Below are 25836 nucleotides of genomic sequence, written 5' to 3'. Positions count from 1 at the left end.
GGAGGAGGAATGAGGAAGGGTTACCTGCAGTGACCTGAATCCTCCCTTCAGCAGCACAGCACCACACACACACACACACACACACACACACACACACACACACACACACACACACACACACAGCAATAGAGAGAGAGAGGGAGGGAGAAAGGAGAAGGACAAAGACAGTGCATATTAACCACAAGCAGAGTTATCACAACTGCAGCATGCACAGAAAAACAGGGTCTACGCATGTGCATGCCCCCCACCCCCCCGAATGTTTGCGCATGCATGAGTGTGTGTGCAAGAGAGGGCGTGTCTAAGTTAGTACCTGTTGGTGTAAAGCTCTAGCACCAGGGGAAAACTAGAAAAGAGAGAGAGAGCCAGACACACAAACACACATCAGTGTTCAACAGACAGAAGCAGAAAACACACACACACAGATAATAGCACACACACACACACACAGAGATAATAGCGCGCACACACACACACAGAGATAATAGCGCACACACACAGCGTTTCCACAGCCAAAAAGCCAGGAGGATTCAGGCAACCGTCCGCTTGCACTCAACCGAAGGCGGCGGGTTGCTCCACGCTACGCTCTGCCCGGTGCCTGGCGCACAGGTCCTGACTTTACCCATAAACAAACACACATAGACACACTAGAGGGGCAGACCACCGGCTCAGGAGGCAGGGCTGGTTCAAGGTGACGTACCTGTCGGGGCTGGGCTGAGGGGTTCATTTGTGGAGGGGGTGTGGCAAACACCACGGACGGGGGCTGAGTGGGCGGGAAATTCGGCTGGGGGGGGAAAAGGCAAGAGGCTGATTAGCCACAAAAACAACAACAATAAATAAATAAATAAAACCAGAAATAAATAACCATAATACATTTTTAATTTTTAAATAATAAATAGTCATTATTAAAAATACATTAATTATTCTATAATATATACTGAAATGAAATAAACTAATAAGAAAATTAAACAAGCAGAAAAAAAATACAGAATAAATAATACAAATAATAAACCCTGATGACTATTAAGTCAAAGTCATTGATACGTCAAAGGTGTGTGTGTGGTGCTCCAGTCACCTGGGACAAGCCTGGGGAAGGGGCGGGAAGGGGGCCGGAGGGGTGGGGGGAGGTGGAGGGAGGTCCTGTCAGAGACTGTGGTGCTTTATTCATTTCATCTGGCTCCGCATTGAGGCTCACCCATCTGCTGAGAAAAGCTGAGGGAGCGAGAGGGTGTGTTAGAGGGCGCGAGAGAAAGTTCTTAAATATTAAAACATTACTTAAGACTGTCACAATCAAAACAGCTCTACATCAGAACACACACACACACACAGTAACTCACTCCGAGCGTGGTGGTCCCAGAGGTGGGACGCCGAGTTCTCCTGCTCCAGCTGTCTATCAGCCTATCAGAGGGAGAGGAGAGAGAGGGGGGGGGAGGGCAAAGTTAACGGATAACGGATCACAAAGATCAACTGCTCACACTCTTGCACACTGACAACAGCGTGTGTGTGTGTGTGTGTGTGTGTGTGTGTGTGTGTGTGTGTGTGTATGTATAAGGGGGAAGAAAAATTCCTAAACCAGATGACGTCATTCTTGGTCCAGAGTCCAGCACTGGCAGCGAGGGAAGCAGGAGAGGTGCTGGACGTGCTGGACCAGCGCTACATCACCACAGACAACCACCCTCCAGAGGGGAGAGCGCCCCCCGGCGTGACCGTACCTCAGCCAGGTTAACTTCTGCCGGCTCTTGAGCCACATCATCAGTAAAGATCGGTGAAACTGTTCCAGAAGCCGCCCTGCAAGCCCGAGCCACGACACTACCTCCACCATGCTTGACAGACGAGCTTGTACGTGAACCTTTCCAGAACTTTTCAGGCTAGTCTGTTAGCTAGAAGGCTAAACACTACGGCACGGAGCGAGTGGACGTAGGAGCGTTTTCCACGGTTTTGCTCCTGCACGCTCCTCTTCGGCTTCATATTTGAATATCTGAAGTCATGCGTCCAGAAAACACTGTGCCAAGGTCCAGAATATCTTATTAATTTTACAATTTTATTTTTTATTTGGGGAAACTTCTGTGTTCCCTGGATATATATAGTTTTACAAAGCCAGAAAAGTAATGTTGCTTTATGGGACTGCTCAATTCAGCTTGCTTGGAGGGAAATAATCGAATCGATTAATCGACTAATTGCAAAAAATAATCGACAGAAAAACAGTGGCTACTCGCAGCCATATATTCAATTAAACAACGTAAGCTAGACAAGTCTGACGCCGTCAGATGGACGGTTGGATACTTCACTTTTTGCAAGGCACTTCTGGATCTTCTGCAAATGAAGGGTAGTCTCAGGCTTTTGCACGGTAGGGTACACTCAGTGTACGGGAAGTCAGCAAGCTACAGGAAGCATGGCATGCAGCACTGTCGCTAATTTAGAAACTCCTGGCACTGAATCAACGTGGAACTCCACACTCTTCATACAGCCACCCAGGAGCGGCCAACTGTATGAGCCTCCACGTTAGCAATGAACGTTAGCAGGTAGTTTGGAAAGAGCCGGTTGGGAAATTCAGTACCTTGGATATGTTGGGGGTTGGGGAGTTCAGACATGGGGTTGCATAAATACACCTGAGAAAACCCCCCTGCCCTCCCCTTCCCCACACACACACACACACACACACACACACACACACACACACACACACACACACACACAGCTCAAATCACATCCAAGCCTCTTTTAGAGCTCCATGCCGCCATGTTCACAGTGGAGACCTTTGGAGCCCGTTTCCATTGGTAACACTGCTGCAACACGAGCCTACACACTGTAAAGTAATGGTCATGCGTTGGTGACTAACACTGAGCAAACACTCAGAACCCCCCCCCCCCAAAAAACACACACCTCCAGTGTAGTGGTCAGTGTGACTCGGACAGGTCCGATTCTGTATGAATGAATTCTGATCTATACACAGTTCAGGAGGTCCAGGCAAAAGTTCTGAGAAGTTCTTGAATCTGCTCACAGCAGTTTTTCCCATTCTTTAAGCCGACCACTTTATTAGGAACACTGTACTGAGCTGTCTGGAAACACGTCAGACAGGCGTGTTGACCACAGATGAACCGATCAGTGTTTTTGAGGCCGGTACCGTTCTCCATGGTCCATCAGCTCGATCAGCTCGGCACCCAGGCCCAAGCACCGCCCCCCACCCCGGCCCTCGCCCCAGCCTTCTCGGCCCAAGCCCCGGCACCCCCCCAGGCCCTCGCCTTCTCGGCCCAAGCCCCGGCACCCCCCCCAGGCCCCTGCCTTCGGCCCAAGCCCCGGCACCCCGGCCCTCGCCTTCGGCCCAAGCCCCGGCACCCCCCCGGCCCTCGCCTTCACCTCAAGCCTCAGCACCTCAGCCCTCACCCCTCACCAAAGCCTCACCTCAGCCCTCATCAATGCCCCAGCCCCACTGTGCCAAGACCAAGTGCACAAAATATGACTAGATTCCCATCTATTTTTATATGATTTATTGTTACATTCTCCAACATTACTGTTTTTCATCCTTTCCTGTAATTATAATTGACACACGGTTTAAACTGAGGTTCCTTTTTACCTTCTTAGGCCCTGAAGCTGTGCAGACCAGCCCTGAATCTGAGAGGAGGGGGCTGAAGACAGACGCTCAATAGAACAAAGAGGGGACAGAATAAGACCGGAGGGACAAAAGACAGAAAGACAGAGACACCGAGAGCGAGAGACAGCTACAGATCCAGCAGGACAGGCGAATAGCACCGCTGCTAACAGGCGCGCCGGCAGACGGAGCCCCACGTGAACCCGGCGCGCATGCGCCGCTCGGCCAGAAGCCGGTGCTATTCCGACTGTCCCGAAGCAGAAATCCGCCTCGTTTAAACCCAAACCCAGCGCCCCAACACACCCGAACCGGGCTTCGGCAGCAGCTGACCGCCGTTTACCCGAGCCCGGCCGGCTAGAGTCGACTTTCTGGACAGTTACACGCCTGTGAGCTCACGCTAGCTAGCTAGCTAGTCAGGCTAGCCCGGTTTACTCCCCGCCACTTGGCCTTGAATCCCCCCGGTTTGTTGACGTGTCATCTCTGACATTCACCTCAAAACCCACTAAAAATGCCCGCCGGACACTCGGCCGTGTAAGATACAGCGGTGTGCAGCTGTGTCGTGGTCAACTCGGCTCCTGGGAGAGGACTGGACTTTGCATTTAGCCAGCTGGCAACTTATCAGGCCCACTGATCAGCACCACGACAGCGCGAGTCGGCGTGTTCCAGCTCAAAAACCGCACAAAAACACAAATATAAGAGTATAAAGAACATTTTAAGGGTCTTTTTAAGCGTTTTCACACCTGGAGAGGAGATCTGGAGAGTGTTTATAACTTAACAGGGCTAAATTGGTGAAAGTTTACCTCAGAGATCTCTCTAATACACTACAATAGTTGCTAGCTAGCTGTCGCGATTAATCGCTCCGGTCAGTGCAGACAATTTAGGCATTTCGGTACTAATTATGAAAAAAAAATAAGAATAAAATGAGTCATTGGGCACAAATATGACTATTAAAGCTGTTATAGAGCTTGAATAGACTAAATCTTCACAAACAGCATTAAAATCAGGCAGACGAATAATCCCGAATAATGCCTACAGTAAACATATCCACTTTAAAACAACATTTAAACAGGTTTAGGTTGATGTTTTGACCGCAAATCTGTGTTCTGCCTCGGGCCTGGCTGATTTCCCAGGCAATCCTCGTTTAAAACACGTTAACAGCGCGTTAAATGCACAATAAAGTAGCTAGCTAGGTTAGCTGCGTGATATTAGGCAGCTAGTCTGGCGATTAATCGAGGTGTTATCCTAACTAGCAAGCTAGATAAATGTTTAAGATTAAGCTACTCAACCACAGGCTAAAACTGCGCCGATTCCACACCACAACACCAATCCCACAGACAGGGAAACCACTGACAGGCTTGAGAAACCACCGGTAAGAGCCAGTAAAGCCGTCTGTGGTTTGTTGTCATTAGCAAATATAGCGATTAATCGCGAACACACCGTCGCCGCGTCACGTAGCTAGGTTAGCCAGCTTAGCTCTGCTTTGCTCACCGGCTGTTTTATTGCTTACTCACTACTAAGTAAGCCATAAAGCGACGACGTGACACACACACACACACACACACACACACACACCAAGTGTGTGAATTGCACGACTAACTTAATGGCTACATAACATTAAAGCAGGCTAGTCGAATAGTCACGTTGCTACACAGCTAAGCTCGGGGTTGACACGCCACAATTTTGGTTATATTGTGGTTAAGGTAAACCGAGGAGCTGGATAAGGGGGTCGAGTGTGTGTGTGTGTGTGTGTGTGTGTGTGTGTGTGTGTGTGTGTGTGTGTGTGTGTGTGTGTAACCTTACTTGGTGTGACGGATCTGGGCCCCTGTTAGTCCTGGATATCCGAGAGCAGTAATGATCTCCTGTCCCTTAATCAGAGGAGCCAAACGAGGAGCTGCGAGTTCTCTCTCTCTCTCTGTCTCTCACACACACTCTCTCTCTCCTACACACACACTCACATTACTGAGCCTGACTGCAAACACACACACACACACACTGCCACGCGCAGAGGCCGGCTGCCGCGCGCCCGAGCAGAGGCAGTCCTCAAAAACCAACAGCGTGAAAAGCCGAGAAGTCCGGAGGGTGAGCGGCGAGTGTCCGGCCGGAGGAGACACTCCAACTCCAAACAGCAGCAGATCAGAGATGGCGATTCACTCTCCTTCAGTCCGCAGGACCGGACACAATCCTTCCTGCCGGAAACCTGGGAGACAGCTTCCGGTTTAATGACGCGAGGAATTCCCTGTCACGTGGCAGAGATACAGCGTGGCGATGCGATAGTGATACTACAGTAACACTGATCAATACAGTACTGCAGTAATACTGATCAATACAGTACTGCATTAATACTGATCAATACTACAGTAACACTGATTAATACAGTACTGCATTAATACTGATCAATACAGTACTATAATAACACTGATCAATACAATACTACAATAATACTGATCAATACTACAGTAACACTGATTAATACAGTACTGCATTAATACTGATCAATACAGTACTATAATAACACTGATCAATATAATACTACAGTAATACTGATCAATACAATACTACAATAATACTGATCAATACTACAGTAACACTGATTACTACAGTACTGCATTAATACTGATCAATACAGTACTATAATAACACTGATCAATATAATACTACAGTAATACTAATCAATACAATACTACAATAATACTGATCAATACTACAGTAACACTGATTAATACAGTACTGCATTAATACTGATCAATACATTACTGCAGTAATACTGATCAATACTACAGTAACACTGATTAATACAGTACTGCAGTAATACTGATCAATACTACAGTAATACTGATTAATACAGTACTGCATTAATACTGATCAATACAGTACTACAATAATACTGATCAATACTGCATTAATACTGATCAATACAATACTGCAGTAATACTGATCAATACAATACTACAGTAATACTGATCAATACAGTACTACAGTAATACTGATCAATACTACAGTAATACTGATCAATACAGTACTGCATTAATACTGATCAATACAATACAATACAATAGTAACACTAATAAATACAATACTATAATAACACTGATCAATACAATACTACAGTAATACTGATCAATACAGTACTACAGTAATACTGATCAATACTACAGTAACACTGATTAATACAGTACTGATCAATACTACAGTAATACTGATCAATACAGTACTGCATTAATACTGATCAATACAGTACTACAATAATACTGATCAATACTGCATTAATACTGATCAATACAATACTGCAGTAATACTGATCAATACAATACTACAGTAACACTGATCAATACAATACTACAGTAACACTGATAGAATTACATACAATACTGAAGAAATACTTATAGAATTACATAGTTAGATACAATCCTAACAGAATTAGATGCAATACTGATAGAATTGAATGTTTTTATAGAATTAAATATAATACTGAAACACTCAGATTAGATAAATACAATACGAATACAATTAGATACAATATTGAAAGAATTAGATACGATACTTATAAAATGTATTTGATACCGATAGATCCAGTTAGCTGTAATACTGATACAATTAGCTGCAGTACTGACACTGAAATACGGATTTAATCCTGATGCCTATGATATGATATGATGCTGATAAAACTGGATTTAATTCTGATTTAATTAGATATGAAACTGCTATAAATAGATGCTATACTGATACAGTACTTAAATACTGATTCTAAAGATGTGATGGATCAGATCACAAGTTGAAGCCATACGCGAATGAGGCCTAGTCATTTTAGTCATTTATACTGTACTGTAACCGTGTACAAGGTCAATGCTTTTATACAAAGTTACATTAGCAGGACGTTTCCGATGTAGAAAATAGCTGCCAGCTGGGGTCCAACTGTGTCACATAACGGGGATAAAGTTTCAGGTGGAGTTTCAGATCAGAAGGAAACAGATACGTGTAAGCAGTTTCGACTCAGACATCTTCAGAGGGGTTTCATTTTTTTTTTTACTGTTTTGTTTTACGATTATTTACAAGTCATTCATTAAATATATAGTAAAATGTCCATGTATATAGATTATATGTAGATTATGATCTATGGTTAATAACTGAAATTACACCCAGAATTCAGGAAGCTTCAGCAGGGTGAGACTGAATGAATGCCAGTGATGCAGGGTGCTCCCATGTCTGTGTTACCTTCTGGCTCTCTCCTTTTAATGACTGCTCAACTCTCCAGCCTGAAAGTGGTATTAGTGGTAGTAGTAATAGTAGTAGCAGTAGCTGTAGTAGTGGTAGTGATAGTTGTAGTAGTAGTTAACGACAATAACCACAATTGTATTTATTACAGACACTATTTTTTTTCCATGATACATTTTTCCCCAATATCTAGAACAATAATAATACTAATCGTACTATTAATAATTATTATTAAATAATTGTTTCCTTTGTGTATTATTTACATTACATTATTTATTACTGTATTATTTAAAATGTCATATTTCTATATTGCATAGTTTTTGTTCTTAACAGCTCATATTCAATCTTTTATTTACATAATATTACATCATATCAGTTTATTATTATTATTATCATGAATTATTGTTATGATTATCGCATTGTTTTGCTAATTTTTATCATTTTATTGTATAATCTACTTAATGTCATGCTGGCTAGGCGTGGCAGGGAACTAGAAACACTTGCAGGGATGGACAATGCAAGACTTTATTGAAAGAGAAAAAACAAACAAAGAAACGATGAATGAGCAGGCGTCCAAATACTTTAGTCCATATGTTGTATCCTGGTATCCCAGGTGCCGTGAATTGTGAGCAGGCAAGTCTTTATTTGGACCTGAGGCCGAGTCCTGAGATTGGCCCGGGGGAAAGCGTGGTAACGATGGCCTGACACTCTCTACTGATTATAAATAGTATTCTTATTATTAATACTACCACTAATAATAATAATAATAATTATTATTATTATTAAATGTTTTTTTTTAATCATTAGTTGTCATAAGTAATACAATGATACACTTAAGTAAACACTAGTAATTAAAATCAAGTATTTTCCTCTTTAATAATGATGGTTATTATGCTTACAGTTTTCAATATTTGAATATTCATATTAATATTATTGTAAATAAATAATAATAATAATTAAAAAAACAGTATTTTATTCATAACTTAAAATTCCTTATACTGGTTCTTGACCACAGCTTGACCTGCTTAGCGACAGTAACCAAGGGGCGGGGCTTGTTCCAGGTGCATTGTGACATCACTATGCTCCGGTTCTTTTTGGGGCGCGCGGGTCAGAGGCGCTCATTCCAGCGTGGAGAGCGTGAGGGACAGACGTCAGCGCTTCAGTCAGACTGGAAATGGAGGAGGAGAAGAAGAAAGCTGTGAGTGGAGCTCAGAGCTCATAAACACAACACTACTGATCAGCCGAGTCATTAAGACCATCGTTAAGCTGATCATGATGTGCAGTGTTTACCACCAATACTTTTACTGATCCATAACTAGAGAGTGATATGTGTTGGTTGCTAAGGTGTTGCTATGGTCTATGGCTGGACCATTAGCTCATGCAGTAGGTTGGGCTAATAGAGATGTGTCCTCAAACACTCTGGTGGGATGAAAAGTTTACGGACACATTTCAGTGCATTCCTATGGGAGTGTTTTGGCCACCGTAATTTATTTTGGATGCTTCCTGCACGAAAACTATTGCACTTATCTATAAAATAATTAAATAATAAAACTTAAAATACAACAATAGTATGATTGGCTACTGTAGTCAGACTCATTAACATATTTATCATGTATTTATATAGTTATAAATATATAGGTTCTAGTAACACTGTGCTTTCTCCACTTTCCAGATGTCGCAGAAGGGCAAGGTTGGCGGCGGCCGCTCCTTCCCCAAACCACAGGGCTGCGCTCCTCCTGGAGCTTCTGCAAAGTACTCCAGGGGCAAACTGGGAGAGAGTGTAAGTGTCTACAGTTACTAGGTCTTGTTCTCCTTCACACACAACCCAAGTGTTGGTAGAGTAGCGCTGTCGGTGCCGTGTACTAAATGGACCGTGTGATCTCTTCCCACAGCTCGTTCAGAAAACGCCAGGGTTCGACCTGTCCGACCCCTACATGAACGTGACTCCTGGCGCCTACAGCAGCCTTCACGACCCCTACCTCAAGACCTTCTTCCGCCGACGAGGGAAGAAACAACACCTGCTCAAACAGGGTCTGATTACGGAGGACGAGAAGGTAGGGAGCCGAGCTCAGATATGAAGGACTCAACACCTCAAGGCCTGAACGCAAGGCCTCACAGACAGCCCAGTCTAAACACCGCGGTGTACGGTATTACCGGTACACCGCCCCAGCCTAGCGTAAACCCTCAAAACAGTCCATACTCAAAGACAAGCTTCTAAACTAAGCCTTTCTTTCAGGTGCTGTGCTCCCGGAAGGAGTTCCGGCAGTACACGGACTACACCCGGGCCGTCAAGAACAAGTGGAGGAAGCCATCTCCATCAGAAACCACCAACAGACCCAGTCTGTTGGTGAGCACCAGTGGAACTTCCAGGACCTCTGTAAGCTCCCCTCCCCTGTCCAGGTCAAGTGAAGCTGCGGTGGCAGAGACACCAGAGGAGCCTATTGATAACACCATGGAAGGGCTCGTGGAGGTCAGTCCTGATCTAACTGGGACCCAAAAACCCGTCCCAATCTCAGTCCTGCTCCCTGTAACCCAGACGTATTTGGACCTCCTCACCAAACTTCTGGAAGATGTCAGGGCCCAAATAGAACGATCAGAAACATTGGAGGCCTCAGACCGTCTCAACGTCCTTGAGAAGATGCTGCAAGGAATTCCTGACTTGTCCACCTCATCCAGCTCCTCCCAGGGAACCTCCACATCTTCCCCAAGCGACGGTTCGAGGGGCACGACAGGGGCGGAGTCTGTTGAGGAGGAGACTCCAAGAGCAGAGGACCAAGCGCAGGAGAGAGAGACGGACTCTCCTGCTAGTGCGCTCCACCAGCATGTGGAGGAGGACTGCACTCCTGGGCCTGCACTCTTGGGTGACAGAGTGGGGGACTCTTCATGTCCTCAGATGGTCTCCTCTGCCCCGCCAGAGCCAGGACTGGATGTTGACGCTATTGGGGTGAACCTCATAGAGCCAGCATCCAGAGACGAGGCTACAGATGAGCCCAAGAAGAAGCAGAAGAACCGGGTGCGAGGCTTTTTCAGGCGGGCGTGGAAGGAGGTTAAAAAGGCCTTCTGCTGTTGCAGCTGCAACATGAAGATCCACCCAGCCTGAGGAGAATCTGGATGCGCGAGAGACGGAGCTTTGATTAGATGTCTATACAGTGAGGGCCATAAGTATTTGGACGGTGAGACAGATCTTGTCATTTTGACCCTGTACACCGTTTAGGAATCCCCAGCCAATTGGATCAAAGTCGCTCCACGGAAGACGACTGACGTTTTCTGTGCTGCTCTCCGGTGTCGACCAGAGGAGGACCGGTTCCCCTTTTGAGTCTTGGTTCCTCTCAAGGTTTCTTCCTCTCGCTCTGAGGGAGTTTTTCCTTGCCACTGTCGCCATCGGCTTGCTCAAAAGAGGCTCGGACCCGGATTCTAACAACGTCCCTAGAATTGAAGCTGAACGACTCCACTGTCCAAATACTTATTGTCCTGACTGTATATGAGAACTAGGCTCAGAACGAAAGTAATGGACCACGCCAGGCTGCAAAACTTAGAACAAGAAGCTAGAACCCGAACAGAACCAGAATTAACACGGCTATTAACAAACCGTCAGCACACAGTAACGAGACACCGTCCAGAACCCTCAGAGAACCCCGTCTTTATGCAGGAGCTGAGGAGCTCAGACCAGGGGAGGCAGGTGAGTCTCATCATCACCTTAATTTAAGGGGCGGAGCTTGAAGGGCTTGGCAGACATGTGACCAGTCCCTAAGTAAACATAATGCACATGACTTAAAACCATTTGCAATGCCTGACAGGACCAGCAGAGGGAGCCATCATACCAGACTCCCCCAATCCAGCCCCCCAAGGTGGCCAAATGGGGGCAAGGGCTGCCCGTCCCACCCATGTGGTGCTTTAAGGGCTGCTCCTTGACTTCTGTTATGGTCGCTCCCTCTGCTGGACCGGTCAGGCATTGCACAAGGCCTCGATCAATGTGCGTTATGTTTGTATGTGGACCGGCCCTGTGTTCGCCGGGCCCCTCCAAGCTCCACCCCTGATCTGAGCTCTTCAGCTTCTGCATGAAGACCAGACGCAACAGGCAGCTGGCAGTCCGACAACCACGAGAACCGAAAGGAGCATTTTGGAACGACCTTGAAAACAGGAACACGCGCAGGAATGAATCTGGGAACAGGATCAGGAAGATGTAGAGGACATGGACGAACTGTGGACATGGGGACAGAAGACATGAGAGACCCTGGATTTGGAGACATCTTGGGAGCAGGACTGACCTGAGAACAGGAATCAGACGCCTCCCAGGGAGCCGAACCTGGAGCCAGTCTAGGACAGGAGGATCCAAGATCAGGCAGCATACGGCGACTACTGAAGCACTATACCGAAAGCTCAGAGAGCTCCGCCTTCAGGTAAGGGGCGGAGCTTGGAAAAACACGTGTAAATTAGCGTAAACCTAATAAACCCCTCCCCCATCTTTTCCCCACATTCTTCCTCAGGTTTCTTTACAATTTCAGAATTTGGTCACTGCGAAGTCTAGTGTATGTTAGCACCCTTAGCCTAGCATCTCCTAGAGAAGCTATCTCCACATGCCTGCCTCAGTCAGGATCGTCTGACCCGTCTTGGGTCTTTACATGAGCTGAGCTCCATCGTTCTAGACGTCGAGCTCCTCCTGTAGCGGAAGTGGAACAGAGCTGTTAGTTTATCTAATCTGGGAACCATAGCAGAACACTTGGCTTGTGACCAAATGATGGGATTGTCTTCACCTCCTGCCTTATTTTCTTTCCAGTCCTTTACTTTTACTGTAAATAAACTTTCTCCCCAAATATTTTCAGTCTGGTTGTGTTTTCTACTCGAGTTTCAGTTCAGAGATCAGACAGTCCAGTTAAAGAGGATTGGACAGGTCTAATTACTGCATATTTTACCTACGTTGGAGTTTTGCAAAAACAGCAAACCGGACTCATACCATGCCTAGGGTGAAACATGGGGGTGGTAGCATTATGCGCAGGACAGTAGAGAAACATTTACTCCAACAAAAGCAGGATAAACTCTTTTAATACCAGAAAAAAAACAACTAATGATCAGGTGTCCCAATACTTTTGCCCAGATCGTCTAGCTTGTTGGTTAGCAGCAAGCTCATTTCCATATCAGTTCTTGTCCATGAAGCCATTTCATCCTGCCTTACATTTCCACAGTAACCGTGAAACCGACACATTGGTTACTTGTAAGGCTCTTGGGCGTGTCCAGAGCTTCCCCACCGACTTCCCCCTCCACAAAATGCTAAGATCAGACATATGGACGATATTTAACATCTAATTACCGTTAAAAAGCCTGTAGGAAGGTTGGGTTAGCATAGCTAGCTTCTTTATAATCAGCATCCTTCCACTTTGAATTTGATAGTAAATGGCTGGAAATTCCAACAAAGGCAGGAAAAAACAAAACACTCTTCAAAGTGGGCGTGGCCAAATAATGCACATAATGAAAGTGAAAGCATTTTTGGAGAGTTTTGTAAGATGGTCACTAAATCTCTCTATTTGTAGAACCCCTTGTCTCTCCAAGCATTGCACACCTTACTTTAGGAGGCTCCGCCCACTCCATACCGTAGAGCTTCTCATGTTCCCTTTGATTGGACGGCTGCTTACATTGAGAATCCTACTGGTTTCATTTCAAAAGTACGATCCTCCTGCTAAAACGACAAGGCGTCAACCGACCAAATAATTCAACATGTTGACCAGATTTTTTTCCATTGAATTCTTTTTATATCTCAACCTTTTACAGTAAAATAACAAAACCAACAAAATAAGAAATAATTAGCAGGAACTGAGCAAACACTTTACTGTTTTTCCTCATGAGCTACTTATAAAAAGAGAGAAGGAACCTTGCTCTTATAACGGGCGTCACGAATGGACAAGATTTTGTCAGGACCAATCTTGTGGCCAAAGCCTGGGGAAGAATGAATGGAGGCTTCTAAAGTATCACATGTGGAGGTCCCGGGTACGAATGAGTGTAAAGTGTGTGTGTGTGTGTGTGTGTACTGAATGAGAAGAGTGTTTCCGATTCCCAAGCATTGGGACAGATCAATTTTCCCCACAGTAGCGCAGTACTCGACCTTATGAAGGATCTGCTAATGAGCAAGACGAGCTCAGTCAGGAGTGGCGACTGCGGGGAAACGACAGAATTGTGAAGTGCAGAGGACGGGGTAGGGGGTTTACACAATGACCAGGACTGGGAAACACTCCACCAGAGTACATGAGAGTGTGTGCATGTGTGTGTGTGTGTGTGTGTGTATATATATATATATATGTATCTAGGCATCGAAGTTGGGATTTTTGCGCAGAATGACGAAGCCCTCCAGTATGGGTGTGACGGGGAGGTACTCTTCCGTGGCCAGCTCCGCTCTCTCTCCGTGAGCCAGCAGCACTGGCGTGGTGTGTGTCTGAAAGCCTGTGATTGCTTTAGGCTTGCCTGCCTGTCCTACGACATCCACAGCCTAGAAAGAGAAAGAATCAAGGGTAAACGAAGGGAGTTAGTTGTATAAGGTTACCAAAGATGCAGTAACCCCCCTCCCCACCTTCTCCTCCCCAATTGTAGATAGCCAATTACCTAGAACACTCTTCAGTAGACTCCTCCCATCACATCCAACACTCTAGAAATCAGTAGAATGAGTAGAACCAACCACCATCTCACACTGACTGAACAGTGCCCTGATCTACCCCCCCTGAGCTAGCAAGGCCAATTGTGGTCCCTCAGGCACAATTCGAACCGTGGGTCCATTCGGAGCTCAAACCGGGCCAAGCGAAGCAACCTTAGCTAGACTCGCTTATGAGGTTTCTGACATGCTGTGTGTTTACACGGAAACCACATATTGCCCGTCTGAGACTCCTGAGCTCTACGTGGTGGGATATAAGCCCCCGCTGCTTTTTGGGGACCCTGGCCTCCAAACTAAAAAGACTGCGCTGTCGACTTCAGCCAGCAAATGCCTTCCGGAGAAGGTATTTTGAAGAACGCATGCTATAAAAGCCTGCCAGTGGCAGCCTACGTTAAGCACAGCACCATCAGCACTCACCTGCCCCACCCGGACAGAGACTGGCAGTGGCCGGAGTTCCTCGTCGAAGGTGACGAGCATGCGAGGCTGCATCGCTGCTACAAGCCCGTACAGCACGTAGTGTGACTTTCCCAGGATTACTGCAGAAAGAGGGGGAAAGAAAAATGAAGGACAGTCAGTCTTCACAATCCCGTCTTCTCCACTGTGGGGTCAGGTTGCCTGGATATGGTCATTCTTTTTAATAACTATTAATATCCATAATTTCCTTAATTGCTAATTATTGTAAATTCTTTATATTTTACTATTACTATTATATCAGTACACCGGTGCTTAGAAATGGACTACCTGCCTACCTACATTCTCAGACTTTACTCTCAGGCTACCTATACATGTCCTGGTTATTATGGTCAATTATATTATATTAATTATAATTCATATTGTTATTAAAAATTCTTCATCACTAGTACAAGTGCTAAGGGTATCTATGATATTAGTACACCTTGCGGCATAAAGGTGCCTTCATACCATTTATTAGTCATTTTTAAGTGGTATTGATCAGAGGGAGGACATGTCCCCTGTGTTAAGTCCTGGTTCCTCCAACTTTGAGGAAGCTTTCCCTTCTTCACTTTGTGGTTTCACGTCTTATTGGTTTTAAAAATAAATAAATAAAATAAATAAGCACCGTACAATTAAGTTGGACTCGACTCGAGCTGCCACCCAACCAGGGGAACCTTAAGTAACACGACTACAGCTAATCTGCTGCTGCTCTGAACTCTCTGAGGAAAACACAGGAGGGACACGAGGAGAAAGAGAAGTATACTTCCTTACTGTTTTTGACGTCGAGGAAGGACACTAGGACCGTGAGGAGTCCGGCGACTGCCACCTGACTCATGAGCTGCCTGTCACTGTGGTAGGGACACAGGGTCAGCGTCCCTTTCCCCAGATGAGTTAGACCCTAGGTGAAGTGAAAAAGAACGTTAGGTTGAGCACAAGGTCTCAAGCGAGTATGTGGGAACGACTAGGAGGGGCACAAACCTGTGCGAGCCGGACCATGAAGAGGTTGTTGGGGTCCTTGGCGTGGTACTGGGCCAGCTGTCGCAGCATGGCTGCCAGTCGTGCGTTATTGGTGCCTGTGGACAGAAGACAGGACCGGATTCAAACGACCCTTTCCTCTTTAGAGCAGCATTATGGGAGAATCAGCGCTCCCCCTACTGGTGGGGACTGTAATTCACACCTCAGTATGCATTTGTTGAGAAGCTGAGAAGAGGTGAGGGAGCATGTGGACTCCCGCAGTAGAGCAATATTAGAGGATATTCCACTAATATGGGTTATAATGGGGGTACTTTTTACAGACACCACAGATCCACACATGTACATGCATATATTCCTAGGGACTCACCGCTGCCCACCATGCCCATGGCGAAAATGGAGTTGTGGGACACCTCGGGGTCGGCGTCGTGGGAGAACTTGCTGAGTGTGTCCAGAATATTGAGTCTGGGGTTGGAAACGGAGATCAGAGCTAAGGCTAATGGCACCGCCCTGCGCAGGGTGGGCTCCCCGTACCGCAACTATAAAGAGAGGGGGAGAGACAGCAGGGATAAATCAGGCTGCACCTGAGAACGTCGTACACACAAAGGTTTAAGATCTGAAGTTCGCATCTTTAGTAAGACAACGTGCTAACGTTGCTTGAACCTGCTTAAAATGCTTCCAGAGCTGGATGCCCCCAAATATCTGAAGCATAAGTCCCCAGAATCGCTTTCACCTGAGCACAGTGAGGGGTACTCTGCACATAGTAGATCTGTTGGAGCAGGGAAATCAGCAGACTGTGCTGGACCTCAGCCCCAGGGCACTGTGGGCCACTTAGCTAAACAGGTGGAGCTTAAGGAATGACTAACCAGGTGGCCAAAAGTGCGCAGCGCCATCTCTGACCCGATCTCCTCTCCCATCGCGATGAGTGCGATCCCCAGCACGGCCACACCCTGCCCAAGAGAGAGCGGTCAAAAGCCCGTGGTGATACAGTCCAAACCTGGCGTTCATACACACTCATCACAACCGCAAAAACACACACCTGGTGGGAGCCCATATCTGCTGCGCTCTCCTTCTTGTCTTTGTCCTTTTTGTCCTTCTTGTCCTTGTCATCGTCTTTGTCCTTTGTGTTGTCGTAGTGCTCGCTGCAGATGTGCAACAACTGCTGCACCTTCAGAACATTACCAGACCCTGGGAGAGAGAACGAGACACTATGAAGACGCGGTGGACGCAAGAACCGTCCAGATATCACGAGCCAGATAACCAGCGCGGAGTGTGTGTGTATATAAACTCACCTGCATAAGCACAGATGTCCACAAGTGTGTTTGCGAAGCTACGGAACGGTTCTGGGACAACCTGCAGAGCAGCCAATGTGGTCTCAATTGCCTCTCCTTTACCTGTATAACATAACACACACCCAAACATCAAATTCACAAGCCTCACAAAGACGAAGCAAAGGCCGCAGAGACTAGCCGATGGAGATCAGCGCTAGGCTAAGGCTAACTCTAGCCTACCTCAATCATCAGCTCCCTCATAATCAAACTGGACCACCGTAAGACTCAAGAAAGCCAAACCAAGGGAAGTGAGTAGGGGCAAGGCTAAAAGCTAACCAGCTGGTGAACGGCACAGTGTAGCCGCACCATCCGGTAAGACATGGGAATAATTACAGTGTTAAAACGATGCTATAATATGCGGCCCACCTGCAACCGAAACCCCGCCCACGAATCGCACCGCCCTTACCGAGGTGGTTGAGTCCGAGGCCGAGGGGGAGCCAGCGAGCATACGTGTCTTTCAACTCCTGCTCATTCTTCTCCATGATGGTCTGCAGAATGGTGGAGGTGACGTCACCGTTACAGGAGCCCACAGCGATCATCCCGCAGGCCAGGGCAGTCACACCTGCAACCTGAACACACACAGAGACAATCACACGCATGCTTTTGTGGACAAGCTGAGAGATACAGACAAGTCATCTGAAGGTAAAGAAGAGGATGATGCTGAAACTGCTGTTTTCAGGTACAATGGCTGAAGAACAGGCTGTACTTGTGAGACTGGTATGCAAATGAGACGTGTTTCGATTGGCAGTCCTGCATTTTGTCTTGACCTTAACAGGCTCTACATTACATCACATTTTCCTCATATGAGGACATATTGGCCCTTTAAAATTCTCAGTGAATAAATGAAAGACAGGGGCACACCCACCTCCATGCTGGACTTGGAGTCTCCCATGACTGGCAGCAACAGTGACAGGACGTCCTCTCTGTTCGAGCCTGCGTAGGCCAGACCCAGGCTAAGTAAACATAAAAGGTCACATTTATTTACATTGATGTAGTTAAAATGTAGTTAATAAGGTCAGGAGTTTAAACATTGTGGTAACTTTACTACATATTTTTTAATAATATATATCATGTATATTATGTGTTTAAGCGGGTAGTAACTTCAGGCTCCTGCAGATGGCTTTATCTGAGAATGATGGGTGTATTGTGTATGGAAGCATACGGTCATACAGGCCTACCAGCAGTGGCATAGACCCCAGATCCTTCTCAGAATTGAGGTCGTAAGACAAAACTGATGAACGGACTTGTGAATGAAAATCGCTTCACTTACAGGTTTTCCTGTAGACTGTAGGGATTTCTGCCACTGCTGGTAGACCCGTATGACCGTAAGCTTCCAGACTCCTGCAGATTCAGCTCCTTTATTCACAGTATGGTCTTTCGCACGCCCAAATGCAGGCACTCCTTTTACCCGTACCAAGTCTGAGTTCTGTCACACACCCTGAAGGTATTTATATGTAATCTGATCATGCTTGCGCAGCGCCATCTGCAGGAGCCTGAAGTTACTACCAACCTTACGCATGCAATGAAGCTGTCAATCTATGCGTTACCCAAAGATAGCTCCTATCCTCATGACGTTGCTGTTGTGGAGGACGTAGTCCGAGAGAAGGGCCAAAGCTGGGTCGCACTCGTTGCGCACTCCCGAGTTCACTATACCGCACGCCAACAAGGCCCCAGACTAGACATAAAGAGAGAGAGAGAGATGGAGGGAGATCCACGCTGGAATCACGTTGGAGTGATCGAGTGTACATGAGGAGCACGAATGTATACCTTGATGTAGTCTTCGGAAGAGTAAAGGTATTTGTCAATCTGAGTGAGGCCTCCGTCCACGTCCCACAGCAGGATCATACCCAGAGATGCTGCAGCACTCAGCATTCCTACACAAACAAGCAGGACGTCAAACTAACCTACCCATGGCAAAACAACCAGCAACGTTAATAAAATAATAAACCATCAGGATATTTAATCAAAATTAAAGGAGGGGGGGGGGGGGGGGTACCGTGGTCCTTGTTCTTATATAGCCACTTGTTGCCGTCCTCAGTCAGCAGTTTGTCCTGTCCGAACGCCGCGTTAACAAAGCCGTTCACAAACGAGGACGCCAGGTTCATACGAGCAGAATCCACCTGAGACCCGCTGCCGCCAAACCCTGCCAGAAAACGAGACAATCTGAAATATTACCTTCATTTTTTCATTAAAAGACGTGTAAAAAGAGAAGACGAGCGCCAGGAAGCAGCAAAGCTCATTACGCAGAACTCACTGTTGTTCTCCAGGTGGGTCTTATAAATGTCATCCGGCACTTTGGGCTCCATGATATCCAGCTGTGGACAGAAGAAGCCGACAGACAACGTGCATCAGCACCAACCAACGACGTTCACAGAGAACTCCAAGCTCGGCTCCCGCCTTGACTTGGACGCATGAGCGCACTCACCTCACGAGCGAGGGCGAGGAAGTTGCTGTTGAGCTGCACGTTGGACATGATCTCCGTCAGGTCCTCGTAGTCCTCCACGTCTTCATTCAGCTCCAGGAACATGCCGTGCCTGCCCAGCATGAATGCCATCTCCTTCTGAACCACACTACAGACGAGAGAGGAAGAGAGTTCCAGCTTGAGCAGAACAGGATGTAAAGGCCGAGGGCTTGTCTGTCTATAAACCTAACCCTGGATCTCGTAAGCAGATCTGGGCCAACCTGCTGGTAGAGCTTCTCACGTTTATTGCGGTTGGCTGTATGCTCTATATGGTCACTTTTTTGGGGTGGGGTGTAAAAAAGTGGGGTTTTATGGATTCGTTAAGGAATACTGATTACTGATTGACTGGACTTTCCAGACAAATGTCTCTATACTACGAATCACTGCATCAAGGTGATGTCCATCTCACTGACTGTGAGACTACTAGCACCAACAGCCTGGACCTCACCCAGCCACTTTAAAGGGGGCGAATACGTTAAATTGGTCATACAAGTCCTCAGAGCTGGTGTATGGTCCAGCAGTGAGTGTGAAAGGTTAGTTGGGGTCTTACATGTCTTTGCAGGAGGTGAAGATGTTCTCCACCAGCTCCACATCGTTGAGCATGAGCGCCAGCCTGAGGGCTTCTGGGTAGCGGTTGAACTTGCGGAAGATGTTCAGCGCACACTTCAGCAGAGCCGAGTTCTCCGGCTCAGGAACATAACTCACACAGCTGGGTCAGAAATAACAGCAGAGGATGTATAAGGATAAGGATACACATTAAAAATAATTTTTAAAAAAGCATTTGAAACAAATAAGAACGCACCAATACCACTTTTTCCTTTCCGATACCAGACTTTCAAGTATCTGCCGATACCAAATCGGACTTAACCACTGGATAGACGGTATCCTAATATTTCTAGTGTTCCACTTTTTTTTAATATCTGATCCTTAATAAGATATAATACACTTGAAAGAGCAGAATTTAGCAGTTGAGGAATTCCAAAACTAGCAAACTATGGGAAACAATTGCCACAATGCTTAAACACATGAAACTCATCTTCTGGTTTCAGAACCAAAATACAACCCCACATGGAAATAAAGAGTGCTAAAAATGTATTAAAAAGTTGAATGCCTGGCTTTTACTGGTTGTTTAGAAGTTTGGTTTCATAAGTGGGACATCAGTAAGCTTTATGGTATCGGTGCTCTCTATTGTGTGCAGATACGGTAGGGCTGGGCAATATGGCAAAAATACTGCATCACGATACACACAAACAATTATAATGACACATGCAATCACAAACTAAATACATCAGTAGTGACAGATTCTTAAAAAACTACTGTTTAGATCCTCTCCCAGACTAAGTACAGTAAATACAGTGAACCAGTCTAACTACGCTGCTGGTAATGCAACCTGCAGTGGATCAGTGTTTATTAAGCACTGACACTACCCTCCAAATGTTTAGAGAAGCATATTGTGCATCACGACAACCGCCAATGTTGGGGGAAGAGAGAGCGCCATCTACCCACCCTGGAGAGAGCGCAAGGCCAATTGTGCTCTCTCTGGGCCTCGGCTGTGAGAGCGAGTGAGGCAGAGACTCACCTAGTGAGGTAGAGGCAGACTTTGGCGTACGCGTTTTCGTCGATGTACATCTCCAGCATGTCTAGCCGCTCGATCTCCATGAGCAGGTCGCAGGCCTCGTGCTCGGCATTGTGAGCCATGTTGTAGGGCACGATCTCCTTCACCAGCTTCAGCAGAGTCTCCTGCTGAACCTTATCGCCCTCCTCGATCTCCTGCCACTCTTTAGCCACTTCTCCTGCAAGGTGCCTGCGGACACACACACGCACACAGCAACAAGCATTAGCGTAACGAAGAGCTTACAGCGATGTTTACCCGACCTCTGAGGAAATCTCGAACGATACGAGACGTCTTGATGCAGGGGTACAGAAACTCTGCTCTTTACATGTCCCAGTTTAAAAAGCCAGGGCCAGAGCCAAGGGTCAGTCAGCGTGCGGTGCCCCTGAGAGGGTTATCGGCCTTGCTTATGGGCCAAACAGTGACTGCTAGCCGCTTAGAAGACGAGGGTCTTCAGTCTGGGTTTGACGATAGCGAGTGACCCAGGGGAATTTCGTTCCACCACGTCGGTGCCAGATTAGGGCATTGAACCCACAACCCTGTGACTGGAAATTTTTCATAGAAATCCTTACCTGACGTATTCGTGGCCCCAGGACGCCAGCTCCTCTTGAGAGCCCAACAGACGGTACTTCAAACACTCCCGCTCGCCGCTCATAGTCATGGCGAGGACTGAGACCACATCAGCACAGAAGCTCTGAGAAATTATGAAAACATAGGTCATCATAGAGCAAGGCAGTCCGGTAGGTAATTTACCAAAATAAGCTTTCTGACCGTGGTCATTTATTCATTCATTCGTGCACACACACCTGATTCTCTCCTGGAGTCATCCCGTCGTAGATCTCTTTAAGCTTGCCATAGTGCGGTCGCAGGAACTTCAGTGGTTTGGGCACCGAGGTCATGGAGGTTGTGGAGGAACGGATCTGCCGACGCAACTCCTCGAGCGCAGGCCGGTAAAGAGAGGTGTCCTTCTCCTGGGAGTGGAGAAAAGCGAGGGAGAGCGTTGTGTACTACTGTATACACGACATCGACTGGACACACAAACACACACACACACACAGTACATCTACCGCCAAGAAGGACTCCAGCTAGACACTGTACTTACACCAAGTCTCTCGACCATCAGTTCCAGCTCTTCTTGCAACTGCTTGTCCTCTTCAGACTACAAAACAAACAGAACAAAATCAGAGCAGAAAGAGAGACTTCAGGCACAGAAGTTAGTTAGTTACAGGGTCAGTTCTTGGACTCCGAAAAATACCCTTAGCTAGTTCCTAACCCTCTAAGCTCAGATATCACGATACTCCACACTACACTTCGCCCAAGCACTCTCGAAAGAGCTGGGTCTTCAGCGAGGGGACGTTCGCCCAGGAAAAAGTCTGGACGCTCGTCTTCCGTGGATCTTAAAGGATGGCGGGTCGAGCCGAGCCGTACTTGAAGCTCCAAGGGCTCTTGGTACCGGGCGGCCTTCGTACGGCGGGGCTGGCTGGTCCAGTCGCGGCTTTGTCGGCCAGCGCCAGAGGTCCGAATCGGAACAGCACTGTAGCAGCACAGCGGTCTAGTCACTAGGGTGTAATAAAAGCGTCATGGCATTTACAGTGGGGGTCTGGTGCGACATTGTGGGTCACCGTAGACCCGCAGGGGTCACCAGGAGGATCCTGGCCATTTAATACCATCCAAACTAGTCATTTATGGGTGTTAGGTGAAATCCTGAGGGTAAAATAGAGAGAAATCTGAGGAAACGGATGATTTTCTATGGGGGCTATTTTGCCTTAGACACCTGCACACCTTAAATGGCTTATAAAGCTTAATATTAGGTCAAATATTCTTAAAATTATGATAACAGAGCCTTTATTACCATTTAATATAGCTAGTTCATAAACTCTTCAGAGGACCAATTCTGACTAGAGCTGAAATTAGCCAGTCAGGCTAACATGGCTATCTAACGGTATGGTGTATAACATTATATAATTATATATATATATATATATCATAATTATTATTTAAACACCTATATATCACTATTTACTCCTCTTAAACAAATAATACCTCAAAATAATAGCTAAATAAACATAGCAGCAAAGCTAGCTATCTACTTAGCTAGCTAGCTAGCTAGCTAACAAGGCTAACGAAGCTGCCGTCCTGTCAGCTAAGCTAAATAAAGCCCTCATTAAATTATTATCCACTTAACCTCATATTATTACAGAAAGGCCATTTTTACAGTAATATCAGCTGCCTAATACAACAAATTATTAAAATATGAAGTTTTGACATCGCTATTAGAGTGAGTCAGCAGTTAGCTAGCTAGCTAGCTGGTTAGCTACTAGGACAGCTAGCTAGCTAGCTAGCGCTAGCCAAGTTACCGTAGCGTAGCACTCGCTACTCTGGTTCAAGCGGGTTAAACGTTTATTAAATCACAAATTAACTTCATTTATTAGTGATTATTAATTTATTAACAGCTTAATATCTGCCATTCTTTACATGGGGCTCAAACTGCTGGCGAATATAGCTAGCATAGCATAGATAGCTGCAGTCTGATGGACAGACAGTGACTAAGGTAGGTTAGCTGGCCTGGGAGAAATAAACAGCGGTATAACTCAAATTTATTTATTAATTTATTAAAGTTTGGTAGATTATGAAGGTTTAATTTGGTAATAAATGCTTTATTAGAGTGATTTGAGGGGGTTTTCTGTTTTAAAAATGACTGTGGCACCGATTCAGTGTCAGTTTCGGGATTTGTTCCGTTCCACCTTAAATGGTGCAGTAGTTACATTCTGGCGCCTGAGGCGCCAGAATGTAACTACTGCACCATTTAAGGTGGAACGGAACAATTGTCACAAGAAGCCAAGTTCAGCTTATAACTTTGTTTTTCCGGCGATTTTAACCCTCAAACCCCAGCATTTGACTCCTGCCAGCACATTCAACTCATTCTACGCACTTTAACACCCTTATTAAACCCCCCATCCTCCCCCGTCTGTTCAGACCCCCGCAGCCTCGGCAGTGACTCAGGCAAAATAGCGCAGCGCTCTCCGGCAGATTCGTGCTCCTCACCAGCTCCTGCTCCTCTTTCTTCTCCTTCTCCTTCCCGGCCGGCTGCTTCTCCTTCTCCTCCGTCTTCTCGGGCTGCTTTTTATCTTTATTCTTAGACTCCTCCATCGTTCGCGGTCGTCGTTTCTCCAGGATTTCTCCTCTACCCGAAATAAAGGAAAACACACACACACACACACACTAATGCGGCCGCCGGCGTGTTGTGCTAACAACCACCACCCTGCAGAACTTTGCACCCCAAGGACCCTTTACAGGCGGCCGCGTAAATACACACACACACACACACACAAAATAATAACACAATAATAATAATAATAATATAAACAATTAATCAGTCAGGCTAATTAATGAATTATATACAGCGAATATAAAGAGAACAGTTAGATAGATAGTTAGTTTAACTTAATTGCAAAAGGCAACAAACGTAGCATCGGTAACTAGTGCCATAAACTTGCTATATATCGAAGGTTTTTTATATATATATATATAAATAAATTTGCATAAAACTATAGTTATATGTTTTTTATCTATTTACATATATATATATTTTTACGTATGTCTTTTAATACGGCGCGATGAATTCCGTTGTACTTGTTCAATGGCATTATAAATATTCGCCATGTTCGTAATATGCTCAAATATGTACTTTTATTATTATCTAGATTATATTTTATATTTTTTGATTAAATTAATCTCGCTGCTGTTCTATAAAATATTGTCTCGATTCAGGCACTTGGAAACAGCCCCCAGAACGGTGGCGCTTCCCCGCAGCCGTTGACAGTCTGAGGGCCTTCACCTCCACCAATCAGAGTGCAGCTGGAAAGCGGGGGTGTCGGATTTGCCGGGGAGCGAATAACCGTACACCACCGGTAGGAGCGCTTGACTTCTTCTGCGCGGTGTCGGTAAAATGCGGTGTGAGCAATGTCGCCCTCTAGCGAGCGCAGGGAGAAGTGCAACTGCTTGCTAATTACACAGCGACAGTTTCATGGATGGAGGAATCCTCACCATTCCCAAGAGATTTCCAAGAGTTTAATAAAAGGAAAGGAAATCAAAATATTTCACATAAAATTAATTATTAATGAATTAATTAATCCCAGAAGGTTTTATTCGTGTGTCCTAGGTCTCCCGAATTTCTCCCAGATCCCCGTAATTCTGAGACGATAGCGATTAAAGGCTCAATACCAGCCTTTTCTGGTAGCTAGTTGATGATCTAAGCTGGTGGCATTCTTTGATGGTCACAGTTGGTCATCCAGACGTCGATTCTAGGGGTCTGTGATTGACAGGGGCCCTAAAAATGTAGTTAACATTGGTTAGCATCACATACGGTCGCTGGGTTCATTACGGTATCAGCCAGACGAAACAGACTCAACCAATTGGGCCTGTTTACGCCCAGCATTAACAGCCTTTTTTTGGTGGATCGGATTATGCTCGGATTGTGCTTGTCCGCATGGACACACCCCCAAATACGCGACCAATCGGATTTAATCCAGGTGTGAACAGAATTCATAAGAGACGCTAACAGAAGCCTGG

At 46.0% G+C, this 25836-nt stretch overlaps 2 protein-coding genes across 5 annotated transcripts in view; both read right to left on the bottom strand.

Moving 5' to 3' along the window:
* LOC140565070 (eukaryotic translation initiation factor 4 gamma 1-like) overlaps positions 1-5764 on the bottom strand; it is a 32032-nt gene extending 26268 nt beyond the window's left edge. For 2 of the 4 annotated variants that reach the window (XM_072690856.1, XM_072690857.1), the window contains exons 1-6: positions 5387-5764; positions 1335-1395; positions 1073-1209; positions 698-781; positions 311-343; positions 25-45 (exon numbers count right to left, since the gene is read on the bottom strand). In XM_072690856.1, coding sequence (XP_072546957.1) covers positions 25-45; positions 311-343; positions 698-781; positions 1073-1165 — 231 coding nt within the window. In that variant the 5' untranslated portion in view covers positions 1166-1209; positions 1335-1395; positions 5387-5764. The remainder of the gene's footprint in view (positions 1-24; positions 46-310; positions 344-697; positions 782-1072; positions 1210-1334; positions 1396-5386) is intronic. The other 2 variants (XM_072690858.1, XM_072690862.1) reach the window with 1 other exon arrangement.
* Positions 5765-13513: 7749 nt separating this feature from the next.
* Positions 13514-24499, bottom strand: psmd2 (proteasome 26S subunit ubiquitin receptor, non-ATPase 2). The gene is made up of 21 exons (XM_072690855.1): positions 24310-24499; positions 22367-22423; positions 22071-22235; positions 21837-21958; positions 21232-21456; positions 20203-20361; positions 19617-19761; positions 19446-19506; positions 19188-19334; positions 18959-19065; positions 18739-18866; positions 18057-18144; positions 17598-17760; positions 17153-17254; positions 16900-17048; positions 16727-16810; positions 16231-16399; positions 15867-15961; positions 15660-15786; positions 14853-14971; positions 13514-14276 (listed from the first exon to the last, which is right to left on the bottom strand). Exons 1-21 carry the CDS (start codon positions 24412-24414, stop codon positions 14094-14096), a joined length of 2700 nt encoding a protein of 899 aa, XP_072546956.1. The 5' UTR covers positions 24415-24499; the 3' UTR covers positions 13514-14093.
* Positions 24500-25836: the final 1337 nt, after the last annotated feature.

This window comes from Salminus brasiliensis, chromosome 11, assembly GCF_030463535.1.
Source record: "Salminus brasiliensis chromosome 11, fSalBra1.hap2, whole genome shotgun sequence".
Taxonomy (NCBI): Eukaryota; Metazoa; Chordata; class Actinopteri; order Characiformes; family Bryconidae; genus Salminus; species Salminus brasiliensis.
This window is presented reverse-complemented; position numbering and strand designations above follow the sequence as displayed.

What these genes read in the sequence shown, in the direction of transcription:
- psmd2 (XM_072690855.1), bottom strand. Translation starts at nt 24,414, where the DNA reads ATGGAGGAGTCTAAGAATAAAGATAAAAAGCAGCCCGAGAAGACGGAG. An exon ending in TGGGGCCACGAATACGTCAG is followed by an intron (nt 21,457 to 21,836) that starts GTAAGGATTTCT and finishes GTGTGTCCGCAG; the next exon opens with GCACCTTGCAGGAGAAGTGG. An exon ending in TCATGGTCCGGCTCGCACAG is followed by an intron (nt 15,787 to 15,866) that starts GTTTGTGCCCCT and finishes CACTTCACCTAG; the next exon opens with GGTCTAACTCATCTGGGGAA.